Source organism: Corvus kubaryi, unplaced genomic scaffold (genome assembly GCF_017639235.1).
Source record: "Corvus kubaryi isolate FWS band 111438036 unplaced genomic scaffold, C.kubaryi_AGA036_p1.0 37398, whole genome shotgun sequence".
Lineage (NCBI taxonomy): Eukaryota > Metazoa > Chordata > Aves > Passeriformes > Corvidae > Corvus > Corvus kubaryi.
In genome coordinates, this window is record NW_024581137.1 from 36565450 (window position 1) to 36589615 (window position 24166).

Here is a 24166-nt window from a genome sequence, read left to right on the forward strand (position 1 = left end):
GCCCGGAGACGGGGGCAGCCGCGGCGGAGCCGCCGCCACCGCGATGGGCAGCAGGGAGAGCCCCGCGGGCAGCGGCGGCCGCGCCAAGGAGCGCCCGGCGGGGATGAGGCCCGTCCCGCCTCGGCCCCGCTCACCTCCGCCCGCCCGCCAGGAGCGCCGCGCCGCCGCTGCTCCTCCTCGCACTCGGGCCCCGCAGTGCCGGGCGGGCGGGAGGCGGCGCCTCTCCCGCCGCTGCGACCCGCCCCTGCGGCCGCTCCGCCACCGCCGCCACCCCGGCCGGAGGCCGTGGGAGCCTTGGTGGGTGACGAGTTGACCATGAGCCAGTGTGTCCTTGCGGTCAGGAAGGCCAGTGGTATCTTGGGGTGCATTGGGAAGAGTGTGGCCAGTAGGTGATCTTCCTCCTCTGTTCGGCCCTGGTGAGGCCACATCTAGATTGCTGAGCCTGTTCTGGGCTCATCAGTGTAAGAAGAACTACTGGAAAGGGTCCGGGGAGGCAACAAAGATGATGAGGGATCTGGAGGATCTCTCTTATGAGGAGAGACTGTGGAGCTAGGCCCGTTTAGTCTGAAGAAGACAAGACTGAGAGGGATCTCATCAATGCATATAAATATATCAAAGGTGGATGTCAAGAGGGTGGTGCCAGGCTCTTTTCAGTGGTGCCCAGCAACAGGACAAGGAGCAATTGGCTTAAACTAAAACACAAGAAGTTCCACCTCAACATGAGGGAAAACTACTTTACATTGAGGGTGGCAGAGTGCTGGAACTGGCCACCCAGGGAGGTTGTGGAGTCTCCCTCTGGAGACATACAAAACCCACCTGGATGCTTTCCTCTGTAACCTGCTCCAGGTCACCCTGCCTGGGCAGGGGTTGGTTAGATAATTTCCAGAGATCCCTTCTAACCTTAACAATTCTGTGTTTTCTGTGACAGCATGGGGGGTTAGTGTGGGGAAAGAGAGGGGTGTGGATGGCCCTGCAGTGCCCTCAGCCTTGGCCACGGTGGTCCAGACCCAGCCCCTCTGGCCTTCATAACATTCCCAGCACAGGCAGAGCTGGATCTGGGGTGCTGCTGACACAGGAGCAGCTGTGAGCAACTGGCTGGTCCCCAGAGGAGCTCATGGCCTGGAGGGCAAAATACACCTCCCAGGCCCTGCCCTGCCTCAGGCCATTCTTCAGCAGGAACCCACCACCAGCCGCCTTTCCTTATCCTCTCCTGGCAGAAGGGTGCTGCTGCAAACAGTGCCAGCTGTAGGGCTGTGGGTGAGGAATTGTACCATTGTATGTCACAGAATGGCAGGGTTGGAAGGGACCCTTAAAGGTCACAGAGTCCAACATGATTTGTTGCAATGAGCATGAGCATCTTCCACTAGATCTGGTTGTTCAGAGCTCTGTCCAGCCTGACTGAATGTTTTCAATGATGAGGCATCCACCACCTCTCTGGGCAACCTATTCCTGCATTTCACCACTCTTCTCATGAAAGATTAATTCTGAGGGAGTGTTGGGTGTCCCTGCAGCCCAGAACAGCTTCCCAGGTGTGGATAGTGGGGAGGTCACTCCCCATGTTTGCTGTGTTCCCAGTATACTCTGCACAGATGGAAGTTGTGCTCTAATTTCAGTGTTAGATGAAATGAGAAACACATGGTTCAGCCACATAAAAGCAAAGCTGAGCCCCAAGATTTGAATTTCATGTTGTTTGATATGGAAATTTCTAGCAGAAGATAAATGGAGCTTTTCCCTGAAAAAGCGTAGTTTCTGATTTTAATATCTTCTGACTTTCCTAATAAATTCTACCTTTCAATAAGCTATGCTATATCTATTACAAGGTATAACCCTCAATCCTTTGTTTTTAATGCATTTCAAACTGACCAACCCACATGAAAATGTGTCTCTCGTGTTGCAGCAAAAACTGATGAATGCACAGGTAGTTGAAAAGAAGCCATATAATGACACTGAAATACTGAAGGTAAGTTTTCATCCTTTGTCTGTGCATGCTGACTTGTTTCTATAGTGCATTAACCGAGGACTTCAGCAAAATGAACCATGCAATTAATTCAAACATTTGTTTCCATATATAATCATGGTAACTATGCTGTAGAATTTGAAAATATGACTGGGACACTTTTCTGTTGTAGTTTAGAAGCCATTCATTCCCCTCCCTGATTATTAAATAAGTAATATTCTTGATGTTGGAAACATGTATTTTTAAACTGGTTTTTTAATGTGGTAAACAGGTGCATGGAAATTGTATTGCTTGATTTTCCAAACTGCATTTTTTGCTCTCAGACACTGAGGACTGAGTTGATACTCCACAGAATAAAACAAAATGGTGAATCCATTGACAGACTACTCAGAACTGATTTGGTGCTTTCCATGATGAGAACTAGCATTTCAGCTCTTCATTTTCTTGTTCTAATATTCTCCTTTGCTATTGATTCAAAAGTCATTAGCCCAGGCTTGTTTTTTTGGTAGCCAGTCCAGCTACAATTGTATGAACTCAAAAATTTTAGTCCAACTAACTAATGTGTCAAAAGAAAAAAGCAGAATGGCTTTCCTGCTTTATTTTTGGCTGATTCTCTTTATGTGCTACTTTATGTGACTCCTGTTACCAGAAAAGTATTTACATGAAAATGGGCATTTGAGTCATGTGCCTCAAAATGATAATGTATCACACAAAATCCGAGCAGTCACAGTCTTATAATTCTTAATTTATTTGAATTAAAGCCTTAATAAGAAGGCTATAAATTGGAAGGTTTGTCATTACTTTCCTGCGGGAATTTTTTTACATTATTATTGCAGCATAAAGTCTTGAACAGAAGACTCCGACCTTTAGGACATGATGTGCTTTATCTGTGTTGATTTTTTTAGGAGGGAGCTTTGTTCTTACACAGGTACATGATTAACGATCTATGATTTGTTACCCGTTTCTTGAGCAGCTGTTTGGCCTGTGAGTGCTGTCTAGCTGCATTTTCATGGGAAAGTGTCACAGGTTCTGTCCTCCAGCCTGCACTATGTCGGGTATGCCAGCTCTGACCCTGGTCCTTCATTCCTAACCCACAACCCCCTGGGTATCATTCAGTGTAATTTCTCACCTACATTGTTCATTTCTTCTCCAGTTGTTTCTCCTCTTGCTATGTGCAAACCTACCTGACTTTAGCCTTTGGCACAGGGGTAAAGGAGGGAACTTTTGAGACATGGTCATTTACCAGGCTATTGAACAGATACACTAACTTGGTATCTAGTACATTTAAAAATTAAAATCAAGGCAGTTTGATGGATTTAACTTGTTCTCATTATTTCCTTCTACATTTTTGAGGTTTTGTAGTTTGAAAATTCTTGTTTGAAATTGGGACTAAAACAACCACAGCCTCCCTTCCATTGCTGTGTAACTGATGTGTTCAAACAGGAAAAGCATAGCGGGCCCTGTTTTGCATGGAGATTAGCATGAGAGCAAGGGTATATAAATACCTTTTATATATTTAAGCTCTCAGCAAAATTGGACCATGTCTCTTTAGTGAGAGGATGGAATTGGATAGTTACAGTTTTCTCAAATTATTTACAAAGATCTATGGTCAGCATAGTTGTCAGATACCCTGTTAAATGACTACCCTAAACAATCTGTTAAAATAGCAGATTATTTTCTCTTTGCAGGTGTTTTTCTTTTTTAGCAAAGTCCAGGGCAGCATTATTATTCCTTCCTTTAAGGGATATAACATAACAAAGGATTTTCCAAATGGCAAATGGAACAGATATTCTGGTTCTTCCTCTTGGCAATGGGAAAGCAAAGCCCTGGGGATTTCCTTGTGGCAAGAGAGTGAAAACAAACACATAAAATTTTGCTTCCTATCAGGGCAACAAACCCAAATACAATAATAAGCATACTACGCTCAACACAGCTAATTTTATAACCTAGCAGAAAAATACAATGTTTCCCAGCCAGGAACATTTAGACCAACTAATTTTTTCTTATGGCAGCCTGCAATGACTCTAAAAATAAAACTTATACCTCTTACCCATTCTTTGTAAGGATGAAATGGATCTGAGAGATACGTCATTGTTTACTTGAAAAAAGGTGGTTTTATTTGTTGAAATAAATATACTATTAAAAATACCACCACCTTAGAACTAATTAAACAAAGTACAGAAATGAATGGTAAACACCTCAGCTAAAGTCTCTTCTCTTCCTTCACTAATTGGATTTCATCAATTTGTGATGTCCCCTTTTCACTAACTGTTCAGGTATCACTACTTCTCTCAGACCTTGTAGGGTCTGAATTTCAGTAGTCAAAAGCCAGGCTCTTGGATAGAAGCACAAACTGAAAAAATGAAAACCATTTAGCTATTCGTTTGAGAAAGAGAGGAAAAGAGTGGAGAGAAAAGAAAAAAGTAGTAAAGGAAAGGAAAAAAGAGAAAGAATGAAGGAAAGAGAAGAAATGCCTTTATAGAGCATGTTTAATAAGGTATAGTTGAGAAATACTGGCAAGTCATGTGAAACAAGACAAGGTATCTCTTTCTTCCCAAGAGAAATTACAAATTAAGGGTGATTCACCCAAAGTAGAGGATTATTCTACCCCCTCTTCTCCCTCCGCCAAAAAAAAAAAAAAAAATCCAGGCTTGCACTTCTATTTCTAAGGCAATCCAAGTAGAAAACCAGTGAGGGTTGTTTCTGATTTTATGATCTATCAGATTAATTTTATTCACCAGAGAGAAGTGGAAGGAAGGAAACCTTTCCTAGATTTTTCTGACTGTGATTTTCCATAGCTGTTGTGATGACCAGTTGAGGGGTTTCAGGACCTTTGTTCTTGGTTTCATGTGGAGAACAAAGTCATGTGTGGCCTTTCCACTTCTTGAAACAACATTTTCTTTGTGGTGTAAGTAACAGAAGGTCAGAATTTTTTTTCTTGATTTGTGGCTGCTCATCTTAAAAGGTATCTACAAAGTGAGACAGTAGGTTCTAAAAGTGTGATCTTTCCCCAAAGTCAGGGGAAAACCAGATTATGTTTATAATGCAAACAATTGCATCCAGACCAAAGTTTTCAATCAGTTGACTTCTTAACCAAGAACAAACATACCTCCTTCCTAGTGAAGTATAGATATTGCAAAACTGAAAAGCTTATTCAAAAGACAAAAATACTTGCCTGAATACTAAAGTAGCTGAGGGAAGCGTAGGCTGGATTGTGGCTTGGCCACCATTTGACAGTCTAAGACTACTGTGTTTTACTTTTTTAGCTCCTTGATTTCAAATTTCTTTCACAAAGTTGCAGATCACAGGCTTTTCTTTAGAGCAGGAGAAGTGAAAATCAAGATCATGGATGTTTCAGGTTGGAAGGGATCACAGTGGGGCATCTGGTCCAACCTCCCTACTCATGCAGGTTTATCCTAGAGCACATGGCACAGGATTGTCCAGGTGGTTCTTGAGTATCTCCAGTGAGAGACACTCCACACCCTCTGTGGACAATCTGTTCCAGTGCACGGTCACCTGTACAGTAAAGAAGTTCTCCCTCGTATTTAGGTGCAATTTCCGGTGCATCAGTTTCTGACCATTGCTTCTCGTCCTATTGCTTGGAACCACTGAGAAGAGCCTGGTCCATCCTCGTGGCACCCTCCCTTCAGATACTTATAGACACTGGTGAGGTCCCCTCTCAGCTGTCTCTTTTCAAGGCTGAACAGGCTCAGCTCCCTCAGCCTTTCCTTGTAAGAAAGATGCTCCTGTCCCCCAGTCATCTTCCTAGCCCTCTGCTGGACTCACCCCAGGAGCTCCACTCTTCTGTTGTACTGATGAGCCCAGAACTGGACACAGCACTCCAGATGTGGCCTCACCAGGGCTGACTAGAGGGGCAGGATCACCTCCCTCAATCTGCTGGTGATGCTCTTCCTAATGCACCCCAGGATACCCCTGGCCTGCAAGGCCACAAGGACGCTGCTGGCTCATGGACAGCTTGTTGTCCAGCAGGACTCTCAGGTCCTTCTCCTCAGAGATGCTTTCCAACAAGTCAGCTCCCAGCCTGTACTGGTGCAGGTACTACACCGTGTAGTGTGTATCATCATGGTGGTGAAAATGCAAAAATATTTAACATGTAAAATATTTGTAATCTCATTATTACATGTACCTTGTCATAGATTAGGTCTTCAGTTAATTGATTCTGAACATTTTGTTTCACTGAATGGGATCATGCTGGCTGTGTAAAATATTCCCTGACAAACAAAAATGAAACCATAATTCAATATCAACTTAGCACTGTAAAAGGAAAATCTGTATGTTTATAGAGCAGTGGAATATTAATTGAGTTCCCAGTCCTGTAAAGAATTATGTAGTTAATTCCACAGATATGAACTGAGACCAAAGAGTTGCTACAGATCCTAAGAGTTAAGCAATTTTTCACTATCAAGGCAATAGCTTTTTCTTTAAGAATTTGTCATTCCTAACATATTTGTTTTCCAGCCATGAAACTTAGAGGAATGTATTAGTCTGAGTGATTTACTCTTGATGTAAGGGAACATAAGAAACCATACTTGGTCAGACCAATAGCCTGTCTAAACCACTAAAACATGTTCAAGAGCAGCAAAACAAAATGCTGTTTAAGGAGTGTGCAATCTTGGCCACTGTATTTTGTACTCTCCTCCCAAATCCGTATTTACCCTAGTGATGTCATAGGGTACATACCTACAAAGCCCTTTTGGTGTTGCTTTAGGGACTGTTGTTTCTGGATTTGTCTAACCTCCTTTTGAACCTGCTGATTCTGTTTGTCTCCACAGTCCTCTGTGGCAGCAAGGTCCAGAATTTGTTCACTGCAGAAAGATGCATGTTCTTAATCAGTTGCAAACTGATCTCCTAACTATTTCTATTGAATCCTCTCTATTCCTGGTAAGGTAGATTTGGTGAAAAATAGTTCTGTGCTTATCTTGGTCACTGTCTTCAATATTTTGTAAATCTTGATTGAATCCCGTTCCACCTTCTCCCCTCTCATTTGAAGAGCTCCCACCTTTTTAGTCTCTTCCTGTAATGCAGCTGCTCCACACTCTGCTCATGTGAGAAGTGCTTCTCTGTATTGCTGGGTTAAATTATCAAAGGCTAATTGTGGCAAAACCAAAGACCCAGCAGGGGTCAGAGGAGCAGTAACAGGCGAAGGAGCCCCAGCAAGCTGATGAATGAAAATGAAGCCAAATTGCCTACTGCCAAGACCATCGAAGGGGAATGACCAGATCATTGTCACTGGGGTGAAACCCACCAGGGTCATCAAGGAAAAAGACTGTTTCCCCTGAATGTAATGTGAATCGAAGAGGTCTTTTTCTAAAGAGATGTGGGACTTGGTATGGTATGCAAGGGAAAAAGAATCGTCTGAAAATTGCTACTGGATATTTTAGGGGGATTGTAAGAATGTGCAAGGCTTACTGTGGGATGTTTAGGAAGGGATCAAAGGTGGGGAAAGGGAGGCATAAAGGAGGCTAAGGCTGGAATAGAATGTGAAAACAGAGGGAAGGGGGCATTAAATTATGATTAAATAATACCCCCCCTTCCATCTCCCAAACTTTCTGTAGGCTCACAGTTTCCCCCTGCTTCATTCACTCACCCTCACCTCATTCTAATAGCTAAGTGTATCTCATTCCTACTTACCCTATGTACTTCATTTTCTCTTCCTCACCATTGGCATTCCCCACCACCAATTTTCCCTTATTTTTTTAGCACTTTGGTGTCAGAAAGATGTAAGAACTCAATTACGTGGAAGAGTTTCCAGGGAGGTTGTGCTGGTTTTGACACCAGTAGGGAACTGCATTCCAAATACACCACCCCTGTTTCCCCTGCCCCTTCTGGTAAGGGAGGGACAATAAAGTATAGACTATGGATTGAAATAGCAATTTACTAAAAGAGAATGAAGTAAGAATGGAATAAGAAACGCACAATAACAATGGCAGTTGTTATTAATAGCAAAAGTATGCAAAAGAGAAGATGTTTTACCCACAAAAGGGTATTCAACACCAGGAACAAAACCCCCAGATGGAGTGCTTCAGGCCAGGCTGATAATAAAGAATGGTAATGCATTTAATTGCTGTTCTCTTGATAAGGCTGCCTTGATGGAAGGTACATGGCACAATAGTCCATCCAAACACTGGAGGAGGTGAACAAGTTATTGGTAATTGCATTAAAGACAGTGAAGACAGTGATAAACGTTGCTCTAAATAGCTAAGTAGAAGTCCCATTGGTTTCACTGGGAATTCTGTCTCCACAAGAACTAAATGGTATGATTTAATACTTGAAGTAGAATAGTGGTATCAGTACAAGAATTAAACCAAAGTTCTTAGGGATTTTCTGAATATAGTGTAATGTATCATCTAAAGCTGGTTTCAGTTGGTTCCTTATTTTGCGTAACATTTAAGAGTGGTTTAGTTTCATTGTGTCTTACATAGAAGTTTTCCTTCGTTCAGCACGTGATGTACACTTTACCAGGAAATAAAACAGCAACGTCTGCTATTTGAAAATAATTCACTTTATATATAGATCGTTATGAAAAGTGGAACAATATCTATGACTCATTCCCCAAACTTCAGAAACAGTGTGTCACTGAACCACTTACAACCTTGCTGGTGTTCTTCTATATCACTGGATTTTGAACGGATTTCCCCAGAAATGCCTCAAACAGTATTTCAGGGTTGGAAAAATGTTTGCGACTTAATAGGTTCTGCAGGTCAAACTGTGTATACCTGGGCTCTTTGTATTTATTCTTTCCATTCCCCAGCTCCATGTGGTAACCAACCCTCCCATCCCCTCTGTTTCAAGGATTCACTTCAGTGTTTTCAGACTCTCCCACCAGTCATTCGGTTGTCCTCCATTTTTCCCATCTCCCTTACTACGGATTTCTATTCCCTACTAACTTGATGATGTTCGTTCATCTCATTCAGCATCCTCCACCTACTTATTTTTACCCTTTAACATCCATTGAACTCCTATACTCCTTCCTCTCTTAAGAAAATCTAAGTGCTTGCAGTGTCTCCTTCCCTTTTTTTCACAGATCTCCATTTGTCCTGTTCCTTCTGATTCCATGTTGATGCCTCTCTGCATAGCTTCATAGCCCCAGAATACCCTTTGGTCCATCATTAATTATCAGGGAATAAATAATTAAAGATGTTCATATCCTTGTGAACGTACAAAATCTATTGCAAATTAGAAGGGGGAAAGCCATCATTATTTTAATTACGGGCGACATCTACCAATTGTTAGATTTCTAAACTAAAGTTGCAGAGATACTTGAGGAGCTCTGAAAGTGGCTTGTTTTTTTCCAGTTCCAGCTTCTTGTTTGTTTTCTTTTTAAGGATTTCCTGTTAGATACTTAGAATATTTTTCAATGAATGAGATGCACTGTTCAGAAGTTATTCTGGTACATGCACAGGTACATGCAAGAGAGAAGAGCCATTCAGTTTTATATATGAGTCACAGGACTGAAAAAATAAAGCAGAGAAATAATTAGAGGTGGGTTATATGGCCATTAATTTAAGTCCAGCAATAAGATACTTCTCAGCATTCCAAGTAATGGAGATATTCATATGAAAAATTCTTTTTCAGTAGAGTACATTCAACAATGAAGTGTAAGCATGTATATAAAGACTGCACATGACTGAAAACTACAAATTTGACCATTCAGTTCAAAACGCCCTACCTCTGCCTTGCTTCTTTTTTAATAGTTAGCCCTAAAAGATGAAATTTAAGGACTAAATACTTCTCTCAGTAGCAGTGGTAGTATTCTACAGGTCCCACAGAGACTACGCATCTTTAACCAAGTCAAAGACATAGCATGTTTATCTCAGCAATATACTTTCATGCTATGAAGATTAAATACACATTTAAAAACCCCCCAAAATACAAAACAACTCTATCTTCTGTTGTATCATCGTTATTGAAAGTAGCTGTAGTCTTTTTTATGTTTATAGAGTTTGGTTCATGGATTGGTTTTATGTATTTTCAGTTGAAAATCTCTGAAAAATTATTAGGCCTACTTAATAAATTAGCCTCACTACACCCATTCAAATATTAAACTCAATCTACAGAAAAGTTTAAAAAATGATACAAAAATTGAACCCTGATGCAACTGAATTCAATGAGACTTGTTTTAATAAAAGAATAAGAAAAGTAATTTTGCCATCAGCAACAGAATAGGCTCATGGGATCAAGAAATCCTGGCACCACTGAAAAAAACAATGGCAATGATCAGCCATTGCCAGACGCTTACAGCAACTACAGCAGATTACATTCTTCTGGGGTAGATTCAGTGTGTTTTCAAAAATTGGTCATTTTGTTTTTATTCCTTTGAATTATTCCTTTCATGCCACTTAAAGAGAATCAGCTTAAAAGAAATTAGTTTGAATTTCAAAAATGTTTTTTTTGACAACACAAACCATTTTGTGTTGTCAAGGGACAGTACTAGAAACTATGGATATAGGAGAAAAGAGGAGATGTGAGATCATCATCTCTACAAATGAAACCACAGAGCCCACAGTCACGTAGAGGCCAGTCAGTTTTATACGGGTTTTGATGACAGTTTCTAGAACACATTTTTGCCTGCTGATTCATGGAAAACTAAGAATATGACAAATGAAGCAAAGGAATAATCTTGCTACTGAAATAGGATGAAATAATCTAAGTTTTAACTTTTAGGAGCACTTGGAACTTTGCATTTAGGGCTGGTTTAAGATAAGCTAAGCTGCCTGTTTATACCATTCCTATTCCCGTCCTTCCTACTGACATCTGTGCATGGCTGTCAGGTTAATCAGACCCATGAATGGATCTGGCTGAATCATTTTTCTCTCTCCATCACCTTTCAACTGGATCCAACACCCTACTCTGATGAAGTTCACATCTTTAAAGACTTGCAGAACTCAGAGAACAGAGAAGAGTGGCCAAAGGGAGGGACTGCTTACAGTAAATGGTGCTCTCAACAGGAATTTGCATTGCACAATAGCCAACACAGCCCTGGCTCTAGCTTCCTGAGCAATGATTGTTGCTATGACTTTTTGGGAAGAGTATTCTGGATATGACCTCTCCAAATGAATTTGGCATAAAACTCCTCAGGCCCCTTTAACAACTTGTATCTTCAGAGTTTCAATTCTGTGTCTCTCAAATATATTGGAGACATATAACAACAGAAAAATGTACTTTGCAGGCCTTGTAGAGGCATTTTAAAGCCACTGCTACTAGAATGATGGATTCTTACCCAAAAGTATGCCTATACATGCCTCTCCTCAATGCCCTTGCTATTCTTGAACTTTTCTTGGTCTTTATCAGTATTTCCAGAGATTTTGGGTCTCCCTCCAAAGCCTTCTCTTCCTTCTCACAAACCTCCTCTGAATGCTAGAATATACAGGCAGTCAGTTAAAGGTTTTGTCAGGAAAAATGTAATTTCATTACACTATGAAAGTGTAATTTTGCATTCACATCTTTGCTTTCTTTCCTTTGGAGGCTCCAGGCTCTTCACCAGCATGGAGAGAATGGTTCCTCTTGACTGTTCCTATCAGCAGCTCTTCTAGAGTCTATTGTGCCTTTTTACTGTTTTATCCTGGATGTATATGACACAATGACAGACACAGCATACATTGAAGCATTTAATGATGAACAGTTTTATAAAACTAATTAGTGTTATACGAGTAAGTGCCTAAAATGTGCACACACATTCAATTAATGTATTATAATAGTATATATAGGCCTATTAATACACTGAATTTTGAAATGGGTACATAAACATAAATTAAAAGGTACATATGAACTTAGTTTCATTAGTGTTGAACTAAATCAGATCTGCTACAAAGGGAGAAATTAAATACTGTCAATGGCATTTTCTTCTTAGCCCCATACAGACCTTGCATGACCCTCCTCTGTCACTGTTGTATCTGAATGCCTTATAGTGCATAGAATCATTTACATTGAGTCCAACCATAAATCTAACACTGCCAAGCCTACCACTAAATCATGTCCCTAAGCATGAAAGACATCTACATGTCTTTTAAATACCTCCAGGGGCAGTGAGTCAACTATTTCCCTGGGCAGCCTACAGGCTGGGAAGTGAGTTACTAAGATGTAGTTTACTAAAGACTTAAAAGCAGGGAAGAGAGTCAATATGAAGTCTCAAATTCTGGCTATAGGCATTCAATGGTAGCTTCCAGAAAAATGGCTAGATGTGACAGAAAACCTGGCTCCTACTTGAAACAATCAGTGGGGAAAAATGTGCTTGAATGTTTGGATGTTATGTGTGATTTTTGGAATAGCTTTTGTAGACTGTATGCAAATTTCATCTGGTAGAAGACACTTCTGGATTTGCCTCTGGGCAATGTCAGAGAGAAAAGTCTGAAGTGTGCTTAATGTCCCCAGCTGAATGATGAGCATAAAAGGTCAGTTTGGATAGTATGTGATGATCTTGGAATTGGTTTGCCCCTGTAATTTATGTTAGGAATTCAACCCATATTAACAGGTAGAAATGAATAAAGTTATGCTATCTTGCACTATCTTCTGTAATAAGTGCATAGAGCTTATGACTTAGAAAAGATTTATTTCATTCATAGAAATGTAAATGCAAATGCACTGAGAGCCATACTTTTCCTGCTCTGTTAGAAAGTGCTTAGACTAACATTGCTGTCCAGCTTCTGTATTGTAGGGTTTTGGCCTCTGCCATGCATTACTGGTTTGAAACATAATGGTACAGATTTCAATCTATATTATACAGGCCACCATGCTCCCAGTTACGTTCACAGTGCTACATTATGGGCAAATAAAGAGGCCAACTTTTAAGTTGCAATAGTTTAACAGTAACAATCAGGAAAATATAAAATGTAATATCCCTGTAGCTATTTACTTTGTCTGTTATTTATGCGCAGTGTAAAACTCCAGAAAGGGACAACAGATTCATTAGCACCATGTATTACATATTTTTTTTAGGCCTATGTTGTTTTCCTGTTTGTTGTAATACCAGAGCCATTACCAATTACAATTCTCATTCAGATGATTCCAGCAATAGGTGGCATCAACAGTCCATGTCTTAGTCAACTCCTGCAGGCAGACTGGCAGAGATGTTCCTGATGTGGGGTGAAAATATTAACTACCAAATAACATATTTCAAAACAGATACTAACAAATGAATTACTCATTTAAAACATCCAGCCAGACCTATGCAACATAAGGAAAGTAGGATTTAATGATCTTATTAAAGTTATAATGAAAATTTCTGTAAAAGCAAATGCATTTGGAAACCATTTTACATGAGCATTTCACCAAATTGGTGGCAAGATTCAAATGTCTATTTTTAATGTTTTTCTTCCAGTCACACAATTGTGCTGGCTCTAGAGTAAACAATAAAACACATTTACCTGATGGAGTTATCCCACTGGAATAATTTGGGCAAATAAAGTTTAGCACATGTCAAGGGCTGCAGGCTTAGGTCAAAAGCATGGAAAATTTCCAGCATCAGAAACAAAAGAAGGTGTTTGTGGAAAAAAAAATGGGAAATGTTTTGTCATTCCAAGTAAACAGAGACACACCTAGTCCTGGATAAGATAGAGATCTGAGTCTAAGAACTCTTTTTTTAGACTGTGCCCAAGCCTTGGGAAATATTTACCTTGTAAAGATCCCTGTAATTCTGCTTGCCCAGTTGTGTACATTCAAGACCTGGCGGGAATACAGTTTCTGTCGGGCTCATATGCCAAGGTCCCTATTCTGCGGAGTGAAACATAGGCTGCAGGTGCTCAGAGGGAACAGGATGATAAATACTCTAGTTTTTGTCCTATTATAATTCTGAGATTTAATGAAGGTACACACATGGCTATGCAAAGCAGAAAGCATTCTTGAGCTCTGTGGTGTAATCATTTTTTTATTTTCTGTGGTCATCTGGAGAAATGATTTATGATTGCTTTTGCCTACAAAAGAATTGGGATTGAGACAATGAAACACTTGGATTTTAAAAGCAGTGAGTCAGAAGAAAGAAATCATCAAATACCGAAACACTGAATAGACTAAAGTGTAAAATAAATGTTTTTGTTTCTGTCTTCGAAAACTACAAAATTGCATTAAATATCTCATACTCCTGAAGTCAAAAAGAAAAGTGAAAAATAAACATCTATAGCAAATGTGAAAACAGAGCTCATGAGTGAAAATTTCATGGCCTTGAGCATATTTACATGCGTAGACAGGAAATGTCCATATTTGATCTACAGTCTGGAAGTTATGCTTGTTTGATTGGCTTCTGTGTTAGCTTCCCAACCACTTCTGATCTTTCTTATCCTCTTCCTAAAACATGGGAGGAGCAGTAAGCATTTACAAAGCAGAACCACAATAGGAAGAAAAACCGCAACCATAAATGAAGGTGGTGTATACCAGATGAATTGTTTAGCATCAACCCACTTATTCCAAGCAAACACCAGTGCATGAACAGTGCATAGCAGCAGGGCTAAATATCCCATCTTGCTCTGAAAAGAGAAAGAAAATAGTAAGCTATTTATTTTTCCCAGCTTGTCAAAAAAAGTACTCTGTTAAGCAAATATGGAAATCTGGACAGGCCTTGCTCAAGTCAAAGAAAAGAGACCGCTTGCTTTAAACTGAAATGTAAGAACTGTAAGTCAAGACTCCAACTGTACCCCTTTATGCCACTGTAAAAGAAAATGGATGAGGAACATTTTTCAAGTATTGCTATACTTAGCTGAAATACAGAAGAAATTACAGGTTATTCCTGAAATGTGCTCAATCCTGAATATCTCAATTTACAGATGCCATCTGTATACTAAATTATTTTAGTTCTGTGACAAATTATTTTGAGTTCAGCAGCAGATATTTTAAGGGATTAACTGATTACTTGCAAAGAAAAATTCTAAGCTAAATTAAAATCCCAAACTCTAGTAAGTCTAGTGCTATGGCAAAAGCACTGTACAACTACAGGAAACTTGATTTTCATTTCACTTACAGTGATAAATTTGGCTTAGCTTTTTTACAAAATTCAGGAGTAAAGAAAATTTACTGGTAATTTTGAGTTTCTTGTCACTTAACAATCTCATACTCATCAGTGAAGTCGAACACTGCCTTTCCAACTGCTGAATATACAGAACCCGATTTTTAAGTAATAAGGTTTTTTTTTTATAAACTAAGTCCAACACAAAAGTATTACTCTTCTGGGTTTCTTCACCATAGTCTTTCAATACTGAAAGCAGGCATGCATTTGGAGACTCCCTCCTGACTTGTCCATATTCTCTGTACACCTGAAAACTTATCTTACAAATGATGGACTTCATAGAACGTGCAGAGTATCAAATCACTAACTGGTGATTATATACTTCAGATCTGCTTTTAAAATATAAATCAAAATTTGAAGTGCCATGTACTTAGTAGGTTATTGAATTTTCAGGTTTTGCTGTTTGAGGGCCTGATCCAACACTTGCTTAAGTCTAGCCTCACCATACTGATGTCAGCAGAACCACCCCTGATTATTATTGCATATGATGTAAGAGAATTGAGAGCAAACCAAATGCTTGGGTGAAGGAAAGAAGCACAGCTGTAGCAAACTTGAGACTGGCTGGATTTGATTATGCATCTGTTCTAAGATGTCTCTTTCAGAATACACTGTGTCTTTTGGGAACAGCATTGACTGGTTCAATGCCACCTACTCCCAATTCAGCAGGACACGGGGCATTTAGGAAAGATAAGATGCCTAGAAGATTACTGAAATGTCTTCAGCACCAGAGCTAAGAAGAGGTCTTGAAGGGACAACTGCTGCTGGTCACAAAGGCAGGAGGAGAAAAAAAAGTAGTATGGGGTTGTCTTTTCTTCCCACTTTATACACTGAATGCAACAGCCTGTTCTCCTGACAAAAGAGTAAATAAAAAGAACGTTTCTCGCAAACCAATTAACAAAGAATACGGAATAAACTTTTAGATTGGTTTTACTAACTCCTCTGTATTTAATATTTCTAACTCCTAATGGTCTTAGCTGATAACACACAGTTCTACAAATGGGACTGATGACGTGCAGTAATGACATTCATGCACACCTGAATGTAGTGGAACTCTCTCCAAGTCAAAGAGTGACTGACAGATGGAATTGATGTTATTGCCAACAGGGCCAGCAAAGCAAGTCCCAGAATTCCTAGAGACACATAAATCTCCATTCTCCAAACATCATGTTCAATCCAGGCATTTTCTTTTTTTTGTTTGACCTGCCAAAAGAACACCACATTAAAAATTACAGACCGGCACACTTGGCTGTTTGTGTGAAATACAAATTCACTATTTTCACTATAATATTAATGAAATAAGCAAAGAAATACCGTATTTTGGTTTATTTGAATGACTTTGACTGTAACTGCTATTTACTTCTGATGACAAAGTCTTTACTAGTATCTGCAGAGCTTTTAGAGAGAAGAATTTACACTTCAGTGTCTTGGCCCAGGAGAGCCTAATTCTGAGGCTGCCTTCACAGCAAGAATAAATCTTGGTTTTGACAAGAAAAAAAAAATCCACCTATGGCTAAATACCATATCAGGGAGATTATAACAACAAGAAATATATCAACAGCGCTACTTCAGGGAAGTAATTCAGCAGGCCCTCTTAATAAAAGTATCCTGCCAGGGTAGTTGTTTCACTCTGTTTTTTTTAAAAAACATGACTTGGTACATTTGTGATATCAATAAACTGATGTCAAAGCTTCTCCTGTTTACAACTACTTGCAACAGCACTTTGATCCTGCTCGTGATCACCATGGCATGATATGCCCCAAATATGATCATTTCTGCATCTTGAAGATTGGAATCTCAAGGAAATTTCTAGTAATCCAATGAAGTCAGATTACCAGTAAGGCTGATTTCAGAGTTGTCAACACATGGTTTGACTGTTTACAGAAATCTTAAGAATCTACAGACATCATCATATTGTGCTTTTAACAGAACTCTAGATTAGACTTTGGGGGCAATAAAAACATACATTTGCAGTCTATGCTTTATACTGGAATATTCCTAATACCGCAGTACTTAGAGTACTCAAGGTGATAGGTGAGCATTAGGAATTCTCTAGTCACAGAGGACGTTGGAGAGCTTTGCAAGTCAGCTATTGCCCATGAGTCAGAAACAATCATTGAAATTCTATCTTTAAACACAGTAGCGTGTATCAATCCAATTGTGAGCCACCAGTATTCACAAATTTAGTTTGTGCAAATACAGATTACTGTGATTTAGCTCAGCCTTCCTTTGCTGCTAGCTGACTCACTTCGCAAAGATGTCTAAAAATGTTGTGTTCAGTACTCGTTTTTGTTGATAGATTTCACTAGTCCAGAGAAGATTAATCTAAACTAAACTAATAGTGTGACAAAGACTTAAATGTTCATGTGAGATACAATTTTACAGAGAGAAAAAATCCCAAATGAAGAAAATAACTTATTTACTACACACTGGTACTGTGATGACTCTTGACTATTACATGCTTTGGCAACTAGGTCCTGCTTCATCTCTTAAGAGTGCTCTCTGGGAATCTACTTCAAAATCAAACAAAGGCAATGAAAATGGCTTTCCCCCATCCAGATTTGCTTGAATGACCAAAACAAGATTTTCTGAATACAGAAGGGTTGGTGTTTTGTGCCCATCATACCTGCTGGAATGCCCAGTTCAGCAGCTTGTATCTGTATGATCTTCTCATTGGATAGCACAGGCTATAGCAGGCGTGCAATGTAGCGAAGAAGAAACTGAGAAGTCCAAATTGTTTCCTTGATAACATCCATCTATCCAGCCACTGGGGAAACCTTTTATACTTGGTGCCAAAGTAGAGCTGGAAACCAGCAGCTAATATTCCTGGTAAATACACTAGCGCTAAAAGGGTAATTGAAGTCACTGGTAAAACTTTGTTTATGACAAGGATTGGAATTTTATAGAAAACATTTTCCTTTCTGGTTATAAAAGGATATATGACATCTCTCATAGAAGTGTAAATAAATGCTAACAGTGAGATCACAGATGCTATCTTCATTGGCAAGTGCCACTCAGGGAACAGATCCTGCTTGCAGTGCTGTTCTGAAGAGTGTTCAAACTCACCAAAATGGTGTGCTTGATGTAAATCAAAAAGTGAAGCTGCTTCTGATGGGTTGGCAACCTGCATATCCACATTCTGGAAGAGACAGAAAGGAAATACAAAGTGAGTTCAAGACAAGATTAAAAACTTCAGTAACGGCAGTATTTGCCATCATAACTTTTACATGTACTGCAGTGAAACCATATACAAAACATATGCCCTATTAAAGACAAGGTACCCTGGAAACGTAACATTTCAAACAGCATAGTCAGCATTTGAGCAAGGCACTTGTAGCATAGATTTCCCATTCTTCATTATCTGCAGTGATTTTAAAATAGATTTTAATTCCAGGAAGATAACTACACTGCAAGCAAGGAAGGATTACATTATGTGAAGCATCATTTCAGCTTATTATATAAGTTATAGATTTCAAATGTCAAATTTCAGCTATAGACTTAATGATGTAGCCCAAATAATATGCACAAGGAAGGATTAAAGGACATTTTTTTTTGGACCTTTTTTTATGTAATGTGGAAAACTTCCTGAGTGCAGTGTGCTATCATGAAGATTCCTCCAAAGATAAATTTTTTATTCCTGTGTAAAAATCCCAAATTATTTCAATGGAGTTTTGCTCATCTGGTAAGATAAAATTAGGAGCTATCCTCATGTAGTTTTTAGCTGCCCCAAACTTTGTGTATTTTTTATCATGGACTGTGATTAAATTGAATGAGATTTTCTTTATCTTTTTATCTCTTCAATCTCTTCATGTCAATATTGTGACAACACTTCAGAAATATTCATGATATGCCAGTGTGATGGTAACACTGTCTCTGAACAACACTGAATCAAAGATTGCAATATTCTATGTGACCTATGAGCTGCTTTTTTACAGAAACATTACCAAGTAGTTAAGGTTTCCTGTGTCTCTTCTCAGTACGATGTTCTGACCTGCATTCTGATCAATGGCATGATTGCAACCTTCCCTCTTCTCCATTGTGGAAACTCCCTGCAAAACAAACACAGGATGTAAAACAGGTTTTGAAATGCCATACTGGGACTTTGAGGCCTATTTTCCCTTGAATTGTTTCCTTCCTTGTCCACCATACATTTGCTGGAGAAGGTACAGTCAACTAGGGGAAGTCTGTCCTCTAGGAATGGAAAAGCTCAGCTTATTTTCTGGGTAAAGCAGAGAATAAGAGAGAGCATAAATCAGTGGAACAAAATCACTGATGACAAACATTTAAGTCTAATATCCCTGTCCCTAGTGGAATAAATGCATTAATTCAAGAGGAAAGTTTTTAAATGACAACAAATTAGTTTGAAACAGCTTACAGAAATAATGTTAAATGTTACAAAGATGGATTTTATTAAATTCATGAGACTTGCTGATGCAAGAAGCCTGTGTGTTGTTACTAATGTATTTTAGGGTTTAGGATTGGTCTACCTGACCGTCACTCTGGGGCTTTAGAGGTATATTTTCCCTTCAAGATTGTCAAGAAACTGGGGCTTTACTCATGCTGTTCCAAGGTATTTTGGCAGTACTCATCACCACAAGTACCAGCAGAAATGGTTCTAAGCTATTAGGGACTACAAAAAAATCAGATGCCAGAAAAAAAAAAAAGCGAGAGAATTGATAAACTGCAAGAGATGTTTCGGAAAATCCTAGGGTATCAGGAAAGACAGTATTTTGAAGAGTGTAAAGTAACTACAGAGACTGCAAGGACCTTGCTGCAGGGACTTCCCAGGTATATGTCACACTGTTGCACACTACAGGAGAGGCACTGGCACCACACTACTGGAAGTTCAGAGTGCCATACCACAGGGTGACCTTCTGTGGCAGCCTTTATGAAAATTTACTAGGTGGCTCTTCCATGTAGTTTCCTACTGAATTACTAGATATTAAACTCTTTTTCTATCTACTGATTCTTTTATATCCATAAACCTTTTGGGAAATTATATAGAGAAATCAGACTGACAATTTTCCTTCATTTACTGTGTCTGATTCCTTCAGTGGATGAGTCTTACAGTCTTTTACTGTCTTCTATGAGGGTTTGCTCTCTGCCAAGCCACCAGGCACCTAAGCTGACGTGTTTTTTTTTTTTTTTTGAAGTGTTCTTTTACTTAGTATTTCTCTTTGGATTTTTCCCTCCTGGCAGTGAGCTCTCCCTTTGAGCATAACCTTTCAGACAAGTGTTGCAGAGTAGGGCCAACAAGAGTTCTGTCTGAAGGTCAGGCTGTTAACCCATTCCTACACCAGCTAATGGTGTAGGAAAAGGTTATCCTTTGTATATCCTGCACACAAGAAAGCATGGCCTGATGAGGACACATTTCTGTTTTTTCCCCCTATTCTTAGGGCTAGTCCCAGTGATTTTAGCAAAAGTTTTGGGGTATCACATATCTTCATAAACCTCAGATTTTAGAATTTCTACTTCTACATGTTTCACTATACATAATCTCTAGCTGTTACAATTCAAAGAATAGTTTACAGATAGAACTTAGTATGGTGAACTTACCTGGAAAAAAACCAGTAACAAATACAATGAACTCCACATCTATTTTTAAGGAACTTGTAATATGAAGGACATTCACTGTTATTGAGGCCAACCTTCTGGCTACCACACTTTCTTAGAGGCCCAAAAGCATAATTTAGATTGGGAAGCTCTGTATGGAAAATCCTGACTCACCCAGTCGTCATGCTGCTATCACTCTTCATTCAGAAAATTTAGAAACAAAGTGTCCAGTATTAGTTTCTAGTTAAAGGTTTATATTGATGAGGCTGTAATAAATGATATCATGATATGAAAAAAGCAACCCATGAACTAGAATGCCAGCTGCTGATCCTAAGAGCTGATTTATTGGTTGTTTTGGGATACAATGTTTAATACAATGTTAAATACAAAGCTAAAGGTTTATGCAGCAGAAAACAAGACAGAAAGAAAGAAAGAAAGTGTGTGCGAATGAATGCAGGTGTTCTTCCATAGAACTATGGGTTTCAGCCATGCGACTGCATGCAAGGAAACTAAAGTGTCATAGCATTGTATTCCACTTGGCTTCTGATACCTATTAATACGAAATTATTTCCCACTAACAAAGCACAGTAATAGCTTTTGAAAACCCTAAAAAAAGAGCACTTACAATTCACTACTCAGTGCCTTATAAATTGCCAGGAAGAAGTAATTTAGACTGTCTTTTTGGAATACATCTGAAGAAAAATTAGGACTCTTGCAAGAGACAGAGTTAGTCATCTAACTCACAACTGTTATGAAAGAAAACAGTTACATTAATGTCCATCCTCAGTGCACACCCCTTCTGCTCTGGGAGGCAGCTGTCAACGAGGGTGGAGGGCGTCCCGCTGCAGAAAGCCAAGTTTCCAGCGCTGTGACTACAGTACCGAATTCTGTACCGAGAATGCACGCTCATTGTAAAACTGAACCATCAGGGATCCACACACGTGCAGACATGTTCACCGCGGGAAAACATCATCCCAAGTCATTGAGAGGTTTTCCTGAGTAACGGGTTTCAGGGCTGGCTCCACGAAAAAGGAAAAGAAAAATGGGTAAAATAAACAGGCTGTGACAATAAGGAGGAGGTGATAGAAGAGGCACGGGATAGTGCCTGCACCTCTCTCTCTCGGCACTATCGGAAAATGACAGCATGAAAGTGCTGGGCATTAAGTGTCTCGCTTTCCAAGCGCCCGCTGCATCGTGCAGGACGCTGTAAACACTCGGCACACGACTTCATAACTTTCCCTGCTCTTCAAAAATTCTGCTGAGCTCGGTGGAAAACCGAATGAAAGCCCGGAGAGTGGGAGCCGGAGAGCGTCGCTCAGCGCTCCTTCTCAGCCAGAACGAGCGCGGGGCACCTCCCCTCAGGGCGCCCGAGCCCGCCGGGGGCTCCCGGCCCGGCCCGGCCCGGCCGCGTGGCGGGCGGGGCCCGAGTCGGAACCGCCGCAGCCCGGCCGCGCGGGCACACGCGGACACCTCCCCGGCGGCTCCGGGCACGGCCGGCCCCTGTCCGCCCCCGGGCTCACTCACCTCGGCCCGGCAGCCCGGCTTCTCCTTCCCGCCCCAGGGGGCGGCGGCAGCGGCGGCCGCGGCCCGGCTCCCTCCGCGGGGGCAGCGCCCGGCGGCAAGGCTCGAAGGGGAAGGCGGCCTCGGGACAGCAGCGGAGCGCTTGCCGGCCTCTGAGGAGATGAGAGGTGGCGGGGGGAAGGGGGGACCGGCCGCAGCCTCCACCTCCCCTCCCGGCCCCGCCTTCTGCGCCCATCCCGCTCCCCTCCGCCCGGTGGGTGTGAGCCGCAGTGCTGTGCCCCGTCCCGAGCAGCGGAGGGCGGCGGGACGGCGCGGCCTCGAGGGCTCCCCTCCGACACCGACGGGCCCAAAGAGCGCCCGGCCGTGGGTCTTCTGGGCCCTTGGCCGGACAAAGGGCGCATTCACCTGCTCCCTCCCTGCCCGGCCGCAAAGAGGAGGAGGAGGCGCCGAGGTGCGCTTCCTCCCCAGCCCCCCTCGCCTCCGCCAGCCGGACTTCTGCCCGCAGCCCCGCCGCTTGTGACGGGGTGCGCTGTGGGGTCACGGGACACTCCGGGGCTGCTCCTGGCCCGCCACTGGCCCGCGGCCCTTCGGATCCCGGGAACCCTTCTCCTCTCCCTTCAGTCCGTTCTCTCTTCCCTGCCCGTTCCTCCCCTAGCCTGAAAAAATGCTCTATTAATCCCTGCTTCTCATATGAGCAGTCCTCACTTACTTTTGTTTTTTCCTAAAATACCATGATTCTGTACGTTTTTGTTTTGTTTTTTTTTTTTTAAACCTGTGCTGGCGATTTTGAGAAGGCAGCTGTCTCCTGAAATTTTAGTCACACAGTAATGTGAACTATCATTATCTTGTGAAATCTCTGTTTTAGTGGATATTTTGACATCTAGTGGCTTACTGACGTTCAAGAACACATGGCCAGTTCGTCTCAGGAATGTTTTCATACGGAGCACATTATATCCTCCTGAGGATGTCTTCAAAGAAATGATGCCAAGTTCCATGTCTTTGTGTCTTGGGAAGGGAGCAGGTTTTTTTCTCCTTTTCAGTAGATGTTAAATGGACATAGACTGCAGCTGAATGCCACATCTGAAAGAAAAGAGGAGATTGCCTTAGAAGGAATAGAAGACAAAATAATTGTATCTTCTGTGTTAAAACCTTAACTTAAAAATTTTTTTTAGTTATCTTCATTAGCATGTTTTTCTGTGCTTTGCATAAAGGCTATTTCCCTCGTGTTTTCCATTAATTACTTTTTTTTGCAAGGCATGCTAACTTGGGGTATGCTCTCACTTTGTGCAAGTGCCGTTTGATTTCCTTCCCTACTCGTTTTTTTTTGCACGGTCGGTTTGGGATTTTCCCCCTGTTCCCATCAGCAGGGTGACGCCTGGCGGTGGGAGCGCAGGGGAGGAGGCTGCCTGCGGCGAGGTGTGCCGGGCGGTTCCTACACCCCGGCTGAGGAGATTTTGCAGTCCAAAGGGCTAAAACCTTGTTCCTAGTGAACTCCATGGCAAAGCGCTCAGAAGCCCTGGTGTAAGCTCGTGTTATGAGAACTACATTTTTAAAAGATAGCTCAAGATGCTGAGAGATTGCAGCATCTGGGTATGCTAAGAATAGAATATACTATCTTAAGGATAGAATATCCTTAAGGTATCCTTAGCCTTTTCATAAAACAAACAAGCTCCTGCATACGCATTCTCAGAAGATGAGATGAAAAGCCAGCCAAAGTGTGAACCTGGCTATTAAATAAGTACCTGGTGAGCTGTTATGCACAGATGCTTCTAGGTATCCCTGGACAAGCAATCCCCTCTCTAGTGTGCATCCTGAGTAGTATTAGGTGCCTGTCTGTGAATAAAAATGGAAAGCTCGTTTTATGTGGGTGCTGACAAAGTGGACATAGATTCAAATGCTAGTGAAATCTTTCCTTTCATAGCTACCCTAAGGCATGACTTCCACGTCACTCAGAGTACCACTTGTATTAGAATGGTTACTGGAAAGCAAACTGCATGGCAGTCCTGCAGACCATTACACCCAGATGACACCACTGCATACTCACAGCTTTGAACTGGTATTTATGAGATGTGCTTTTGTCTCGGTTTTGAAAGACAGGTGTCTGCTAAGGAAGGCAGAGGCCC

At 41.1% G+C, this 24166-nt stretch overlaps 2 protein-coding genes across 6 annotated transcripts in view; both read right to left on the bottom strand.

Moving 5' to 3' along the window:
• LOC121671717 (metalloreductase STEAP2) overlaps positions 1-210 on the bottom strand; it is an 83043-nt gene extending 82833 nt beyond the window's left edge. Inside the window, exon 1 of one of the 2 annotated variants that reach the window (XM_042043838.1) lies at positions 135-210. The gene's annotated coding sequence lies outside the window, so the exon portion shown is untranslated. The remainder of the gene's footprint in view (positions 1-134) is intronic. The other variant, XM_042043837.1, reaches the window with a different exon arrangement.
• A 10162-nt stretch (positions 211-10372) lies between these two features.
• On the bottom strand, positions 10373-22529 carry STEAP1 (STEAP family member 1). 4 transcript variants are annotated; one of them, XM_042043932.1, is made up of 6 exons: positions 22047-22134; positions 21292-21537; positions 18914-19018; positions 17596-18108; positions 16008-16172; positions 10373-14436 (listed from the first exon to the last, which is right to left on the bottom strand). In XM_042043932.1, the coding sequence occupies exons 2-6, from the start codon at positions 21430-21432 to the stop codon at positions 14179-14181; spliced, it is 1182 nt and encodes a 393-aa protein (XP_041899866.1). In that variant the 5' UTR covers positions 21433-21537; positions 22047-22134; the 3' UTR covers positions 10373-14178. The 4 variants fall into 4 exon arrangements, with proteins under 4 accessions (XP_041899866.1, XP_041899868.1, XP_041899865.1 ...); XM_042043934.1 differs by lacking the exon at positions 22047-22134 and having other exon boundaries at positions 17596-17813; positions 18036-18108; positions 21292-21866; XM_042043931.1 differs by lacking the exon at positions 22047-22134 and having other exon boundaries at positions 21292-21865.
• Between the last annotated feature and the right edge of the window lie 1637 nt (positions 22530-24166).